The 7,130-nt window shown below is 57.0% G+C and overlaps 2 protein-coding genes across 2 annotated transcripts in view; both read left to right on the top strand.

The window, feature by feature from the left end:
- The first annotated feature begins 2,631 nt into the window (after nt 1–2,631).
- LOC106889864 (alpha-1-acid glycoprotein 1-like) lies at nt 2,632–5,599 on the top strand. The gene is made up of 6 exons (XM_014945361.1): nt 2,632–2,789; nt 3,431–3,573; nt 3,778–3,848; nt 4,148–4,249; nt 4,460–4,560; nt 4,750–5,599. The coding sequence occupies exons 1-6, from the start codon at nt 2,679–2,681 to the stop codon at nt 4,810–4,812; spliced, it is 591 nt and encodes a 196-aa protein (XP_014800847.1). The 5' UTR covers nt 2,632–2,678; the 3' UTR covers nt 4,813–5,599.
- A 1,025-nt stretch (nt 5,600–6,624) lies between these two features.
- The window catches only part of LOC106890377 (alpha-1-acid glycoprotein 8-like), a 15,606-nt gene continuing 15,100 nt past the window's right edge, over nt 6,625–7,130 (top strand). The window contains exon 1 of the mRNA XM_014946194.1: nt 6,625–6,732. Coding sequence (XP_014801680.1) covers nt 6,625–6,732 — 108 coding nt within the window. The remainder of the gene's footprint in view (nt 6,733–7,130) is intronic.

The raw sequence follows: 7,130 nt of genomic DNA, 5'->3' as shown, positions 1-7,130 counted from the left end.
TTTGGACTTTAAATAATTATTTAAAACTGAAGCAATGAAATGGGACGGGTATGGGTTTGGTTTTCTTTTTTGTTTGGCTTCTTCCTGGGAAACTGAAGCAAAGGAGAGGTGCAGAAACCAAGGTTGGTGTGTGGGACCAGAGACCCCACACACACCCCCCAAAACCCTTCCTCTGGTCACAGCACAACCTGCCCAGCCCTCAGCTCTGCATCCCCCCTCCCCAGCCCATTCCTCAGCCACCTCCACATCCTGGGACAGTGCTGGGGAGCAAGAAGAAAGAGGAAAAAAAATAAAAAAGAAAAAAGAAAGAAAAGAGCTGAGCTGGTCTTTTTCATTGCTGAAGCCCAAACCACATCTCAGTTGCTCTGAGCAAATGTTAAAACCCAATTTCTTGCTTAGGAGGTCGCATCTTGGGGTGGGGACACAGGGGTGTTATGATTTGAGGAACCCACAACACTTTATTGTCATTTAGACAATTATTCTCTCACCCAATGACCCCTCCCCGCCTGAGAAGGGGAATCAGGGAAAAACATGGAAACCTGAGGGCTGAAACATACATAGCTCTAATAGACTAGAACTAAATATTAACATTAATAACACTAGAGACCCAGTACAGATCTCGGTACAGATATAAAGTGCACAAGGACCATTCCCAGCCCGTTCTGTCCCGGGAAGCCGTGCACTCCCCGCAGGGACAGCCCGTGGGACTTCGGGAGGAAGGGACGGGCTCAGGGTCCGGCACCGGGGCAAGGAGTTCTCTGGATCATCAGCCATCGAGGGAGAGAGAATTCCTCAGCAAACTTCTGATTTATATTGAATGTGACACTCATGGTATGAAATAACCCCGTTGGCAGCTTGGGTCAAGTGCCCCGGTCTCGCTCCTCCTCATCCCCACACCTGGAGAGCTCCAAAACACCTTGACCTTGAAACCTTGAATCCCACACCCCAGAGCTGGCTCTAGAGCAAACATTTTCACCAATTCAGACACCAGAGTCTTCTAGAAGTGCCGTTTCTCCAAGCATTAGAAGAGAAACAAGTCCTGTGCCTCTCAAACCAGGACCAGGGGTGACCCCCCCCCTCACACCATCCCATGGGAGCTGCTCCCAGGTTGCATTGGGGCAGCGGGAAGGGGCTGCACCATGTTTGCTGCACTCCTTCCCGGCATCGCTCCTGCACCCGGAGGGGCCAAGGGACTTCCCCCTGGACACGGCAGGACCATGACCCCGGGGCAGCTTTGGCAGCACCTTAATAACGGGCTGGGCTGGGGCTGACCGTTGCTCACATGAGCCAGCCCTTCCCGAAACACACTGCTGGGGGTCATGGAAAAAACAAACACATTTACTGAATAAATCAATGCACTTAATTACGAGGCCAAAGTTGGAGGAGACGCTGTTGAACAAAGAGAACCTGCATTTAAAGAAGTTGTCATTGATATATCTCGTTAAAAGGCTGAGCCCACTGCACCAGTTGTTCCTTTGCCATGTGTCCCCCCCTTCCAGGCAGAATTTATTAAGCAAGTCCTTGTCTCTACCATTTATTTTAAACTACTTAAACCCCAAATTTCTTGGTTTTAGGGATCCTACCACAACTGCTGGGGTAGGGTCAGCTCAGGAAAGTGGCACCACTCAGGAGGGGAAAGAGAGTTGGGGGTCAGGGTTGGGTTTAGAATCATAAAATCACAGAATGGTCTGGGTTGGAAGGGACCTTAAAGACCACCCACCTCCCACCAGAGCAGGTTGCTCAAAGACCCCTCCAACCTGGCCTTGAACCCCTCCAGGGACGGGGCAGCCACAGCTTCTCTGGGCAACCTGGGCCAGGCTCTCACCACCCTCACAACAAAGAATTTCTTCCTGAGATCTCATCTCAATCTCCCCTCTTTTAGTTTAAAACCGTTACCCTTTGTCCTATCCCTACAGGTGCTGCTAAAAAGTCTATCTATCTACATTTTTTAAGCCTCCTTTAACTATTCAAAGGCTTCTCTAAGGTCTCCCTGAAGCCTTCTCTTCTCCAGGCTGAACAACCCCAACTCTCTCAGCCTGTCCCCAATAGCAGAGGGGCTCCAGCCCTCGGAAGGCTCCTGTGGCCCCCTCTGGACCCGCTCTCACTGCAGACCCACGTCATGGCCCCATCCCCAGCAGCACCCACGCACTCTCCACCCCAATTCCCCCCCCCAAGACCTCACACAAACCCCAGCACCAGCCTCCTGCCCCACAAGCAGTGACACCAGTCCAGACCTGAAGCCCTCGCAGACCCACAGCTGAGCCACCACCACTCAACCATCACCCTGGGGATTTATTTGCCCTGTGGAGAAAAGCCATGTCCAGGTGCCCCCGAGGCCACACTCACAAACACACCTGGAGCCAGGCAGCACTTTGCCAGGCACCCGGAAAATTAATTGCACTTTCCGAGAACAAAAGCCTGCGTTGGTGAAATGTGGGGGTTGGGGTTTTGTTGGGTTGGTTGGTTTTTTTCCCCATCATCTTTTCTGCTGGGGAAACCCAAACTTTTGCAAGTCTAATTCCCTCCACCTGCTATTGCTTCATGCCTGAGCAAACAGCCCAGCAGCTGAACACGCACATCGGGGCTGGGGACATCCAGCTTTGCGGGTGGCCCTATATAAGGGGCAGAGATGAGCCACAGCCCTTCAGAAGAGGAGCCTCCTCCAGGCCACCCGGGCAATGTTGGTCACCCTCTCCCTCCTCCTGGTGCTGCCGCTCGCCCTCGCTGCCGACCCCCCCACCTGCGCCCCGCTCGCCACGGTCACCTTCGACAATGCCACCATCCGTGGGGTAAGCCCTACCTTCAGCCAGGACACCCCTCCCCACCTTTCCCATCAGCATCACCGGCCGTTACGGGGCTGGGAAGAGGTTATGAACCCCATCAGTCACTCAACGCTTTTCTCACTGCCTGGCCATGCTTATTTTTCCTTAAAAAAAACCAAGGCTGCTGCTCAGGAGCACAGGGACAAGGGGAAGCCTTGCTGCTCTGCACCCATGAATGGTTTTGGGGGGCTCCTCCTTTCCTCTCCCCATGCAAACCAGCCTGGGCAGCACCAGCCCCAGGGCTTCGCTGCTCTATTTTAAGTCTTTCAAGTGATGGGGACTCGGGTCACGAGCCTCTACCCACGAAACCCTTCACTGCATAAACAGCATTTGGTCCCTGGGGGATGTTTAACGGGAGCCAGGCATGGAGCCAGCAGGACAGGACCCCAGAAGAAGGTGGCCACCCCGGGAGGTGGAGCATCGCCTCTCAGGGAGGGGAGAAACACAAGAGCTCTTCACCCAGCCTGGATCCTGCCCAGGGGCCACCTACCAGGGGTGCTGGTGGCCATGAGACAGCAGGGCAGAGCATCTGCTTTTACCCACATGGAGCCCATGGGTGAAACCAGCACGGCCCCCTCAACCCTTCCCTGCTCCTCCCCTCTCCGCAGCTCCTGGGACACTGGGTCTACATTGCTGGTGCCTCCAGGAACCCACCTGACCAGGCAGAGCTGAAGGAGGTGAAATACGCTGCTTTTTCCTTCTCTCCTGGCAGCCACGAGGATGAGTTCAATGCCATCGAAGTCATGAGACTGTAAGGACGGGGATTTTTCCTCTCATCCTGCTCCCCCATCCCCAGGGGCATCTCCACCCACTGGCACCATCCTCTGGGCTGAGACACCCCCGACAAATTTGGGGCTGCAAAGCAGCTCTGCCAAATTTATTTAAGCTCCAGTTCTGAATCCCTCATGGGGCAATTTGGGGGGTGTTTGCCCCATCTGACATCTCTGCTCCACAGGAACGAGACGTGTGTGGAGAGGAACGCCACCAAGATCCTCATCTTGTGGCACAACAACACCCTGGTGCATGGTAAAGCCCCGGTGGGGGGTGCTGGGATGGGATGGGATGGGATGGGATGGGGGGACACCACAGCCACACCTTGCACCCTCTCACTTCTGCTCCCCACTATTTGGCACCCTGAGCCCCTGGCACGAGGCCATTTTACACCCAAAAACATATCTGGAGGTGGTGGTGGGGAAATCTTTCCACACCCCACGCAATGGGTAGGCAGCTCTGGGATGAGTCTCGGGGGGGTAAAGGGGATGAGCAGCCCCTGCCATGCTGCAACACTCACCAACGGGGGACCCCGCTCCCCCCACACCTTCCAGTGAGTGACCATGTGCTTTCCATGGCCGAACTGATCCAAAACGACAAGGACCTGCTGATCATGAAGCACGTCAATGCCAACTCCCCCAGCCTGAGCTTCTCGGGTGAGTAGATGCTGCCCCGGATCCATGTCCCTGCCTGGGGACACATCTATGGGCACGGGCATCCCCAGCCCTCACAGACAGGGCAAAAATCCCCTTCTCCCCCCAACACAGAGAGGGGAAACACCACAGGGCCCACCAAGGAGCAAAGCACCCCCTAAAGCTCCCTTTTTATTCCTCCCTTCTCCTTTTATCACCCCATTTCTCTGGCAGCACGGACGCCCAACATAACCAAGGAGCAGCTGGAGGAGTTCAAAGCCCACCTGCACTGCCTGGGCCTCACCGAGGAGGACACGTTCTTCACCTCCGAAAAGGTCTGAACCCCCCCCAGGGTGGGTGAGCCCCAGCCCAGGCCAGTTTCTGCCACTGTCTGGGACGGGGGTCCCAGGGGGATGGAAGATCAGTTCCCCCCCTGCAGCCCCTCTCTTCCCCGGCCAGTCCTGGCTCTTGGGGTGGTTTTGGGACATGGGGACACCAATGGCCACTCTCCCCCTCTCCTCCAGGAGGCTTGTCCCCTGCCCAGGGAGAAGACGGGCGAAGGCGACACGGAGCCGCAGTTGGGGTGACCCCCGGGGCCAGGTTGGCTGCTCCATCCTCATCCTCCTCCAGCCCCTCCGTGGGGACATCCCTGCCCGCCGGGTCCAGCTCAGCCTCAGGACTTTGTATCAAGGCTTCTTTTGTTCCTCCTGGATGAAACACCCAGTTTCCCCCATTTTCAACTGGACTGAAAATAAACCCCTATGTTTTTTCAACTGGACTCAAAATAAACCCCTGTGTTACAACCTCCTGCTGCATCCTCACCGGGAGCACAGGCAGGACCTTCTCCTGGCCCCGATACCACATCTCCTACCCTGCTGAGGTGTGAAAAGCCCCAGACGAAACCCCACCTGGGCCAAGCGTGGCAGCAGGCAAGGAGACACTCATCCCTCCTGCCAGCCCTGTGGTGGCACGGGACCCTCCTGGCCACCCCACCTGGTGGGTCCCCTCCAGCCACAGGGTGCTGGCACCCACCCATCGGCCCCTGACACCATGGGGAGACACACAAACCTGTCGACCCCCTCCCGGGTCTCCTCCACCACAATTGGAACCAGCCAAGCTGTTTTTAGCACCCAAACATCCCACCCTGAATTTTCTGAATGAAGTCCCACCAGCCTGCGCAGGGGCTACAGTGAGGTGGGGTAACAAGGGGGTGACAACGGGTGACATCGCGCCTTCCCCAGGTGTCTCTGAGCAGGGGACGGGGGAGAAGATGGGAAAAACCATCACCTGGGGCCAGACCGAGGGACTCGAGGAGGCTCCGCTACCAGAGAGGAAAAGACAAACAGAAATAAAGACAGAAAAGCCAAGAAAGCACATTTTTATGAGCCCCTTCAGCCTCATTTTTACAACCTGTTTTGGCAAGGAAGGGAAAACACCTTCCTGCCCAGAAAGAAGAGGGCTCTTTGAAGCCCCCCCAGGCTTCACCCAGGGTGGGGGGCTGCAGGGTGTCTCAGCTGCAGAGCAGGAGGGAGCTCCAGTGGCTGCTCACGGGGGATTAAACCACTCCAGCCACAGGGTGCTGGCACCCACCCATTGGCCCCAGACACCATGGGGAGACACACAAACCTGCTGACCCCCTCCCGGGTCTCCTCCACCACAACTGGAACCAGCCAAGGTGTTTTTAGCACCCAAACATCCCACCCTGAATTTTCTGAATGAAGTCCCACCAGCCTGCGCAGGGCCTACAGCAGGGTGGGGTGACAAGGGGGTGACAAGGGGGCGACATCGTGCCTCCCCCAGGTGTCTCTGAGCAGGGGAAGGGGGAGAAGATGGGAAAAACCATCACCTGGGGCCAGACCGAGGGACTCGAGGAGGCTCCGCTACCAGAGAGGAAAAGACAAACAGAAATAAAGCCAGAAAAGCCAAAAAGCCCATTTTTACGACCTGTTTTAGCAAGGAAGGGGAAACACCTTCCTGCCCAGGACGAGGGGGGCTCTTTGAAGCCCCCCAGGCTTCACCCAGGGCGGGGGGGCTGCAGGGTGCCTCATCTGCAGAGCAGGAGGGAGCTCTGGTGGCTTTTCACGGGGGACAAAATTGGCAAATTTAGGGCATATTTTAGCTTTTCAATGCAGCAAGGGCTTCACCCCTGCACGCAGGTATCGCTGCTCACCGCAGAGGCCAGGGCAAGCTCCGAGCTGGGTGTTGGGCTCATGGCTCTTCTCTGGGACACGTCCCTTCTCTGGGACACGTCCCCAAAAGGTGCCGGTTGCGTCACCCCCCCGGAGCCCCCAGCACGCCCCGTGTCCCCCCCCTGCAGAGCTGCAAAAGCAAACGGCCGAGCAAGAGCGAGCGCGTCCGTCTGTCCAGGGCTCCACTCCCTCCTGGGCTTCGGGGCAACCATGGCCAGGGTCGGGGTGGCCACCGTCCTCTGCCTCGCTGTGCTGCTGCTGCCCACCGCCCCCAGCCCCTGCCCACCCCCACACCCCGGCAACACCACGGCATCCAAGGTAGGAGAGACCTGGGTCCCCCGGGGATGCCCCGCTCCTGCAGTGAGTTGGTGGGTGCTCTGCTCAGCCCCACTGTCCCCTGGGAAAGGGGGGAACCCTCCCTTGCCCACCCACACCCCCCCCGGCATACCCACAGAGGCACCCTCACCAAAAATGAGCCGGAAACATTTTCTTTCCAAAATGCCTCCAATTATGCAGTTTCCTCATGATCCCCCAGCAAGTCCTGGAGATGACCTCGAAATGAGGGGTGGGGGTTGGCTGGGTATTTTTGGGGGCAAATCCCCCGTGGCAGCACAGGGCTGTCCTGGCCCTGCCGCACCACGCAGGGGCACCCACAGCCAATGCCAGAACTCTTTCCAAATCCCCACATTCAGCTATTTTTTCTGCCCCCCCCCCCC

Source organism: Calidris pugnax, unplaced genomic scaffold, assembly GCF_001431845.1.
Source record: "Calidris pugnax isolate Ruff unplaced genomic scaffold, ASM143184v1 scaffold22, whole genome shotgun sequence".
In the NCBI taxonomy this organism is placed as follows: Eukaryota; Metazoa; Chordata; class Aves; order Charadriiformes; family Scolopacidae; genus Calidris; species Calidris pugnax.
Note: the sequence above shows the minus strand (reverse complement) of the source record. Positions and strands in the feature narration are given on the sequence as shown.

Excerpts from the sequence above, each read along its gene's own strand:
- LOC106889864 (XM_014945361.1), top strand. The coding sequence starts at position 2,679 with ATGTTGGTCACCCTCTCCCTCCTCCTGGTGCTGCCGCTCGCCCTCGCT. Across the intron at positions 3,574-3,777 it reads GCCATCGAAGTCATGAGACT|GAACGAGACGTGTGTGGAGA; the intron begins GTAAGGACGGGG and ends TCTGCTCCACAG. Across the intron at positions 4,250-4,459 it reads CCCCAGCCTGAGCTTCTCGG|CACGGACGCCCAACATAACC; the intron begins GTGAGTAGATGC and ends TTTCTCTGGCAG.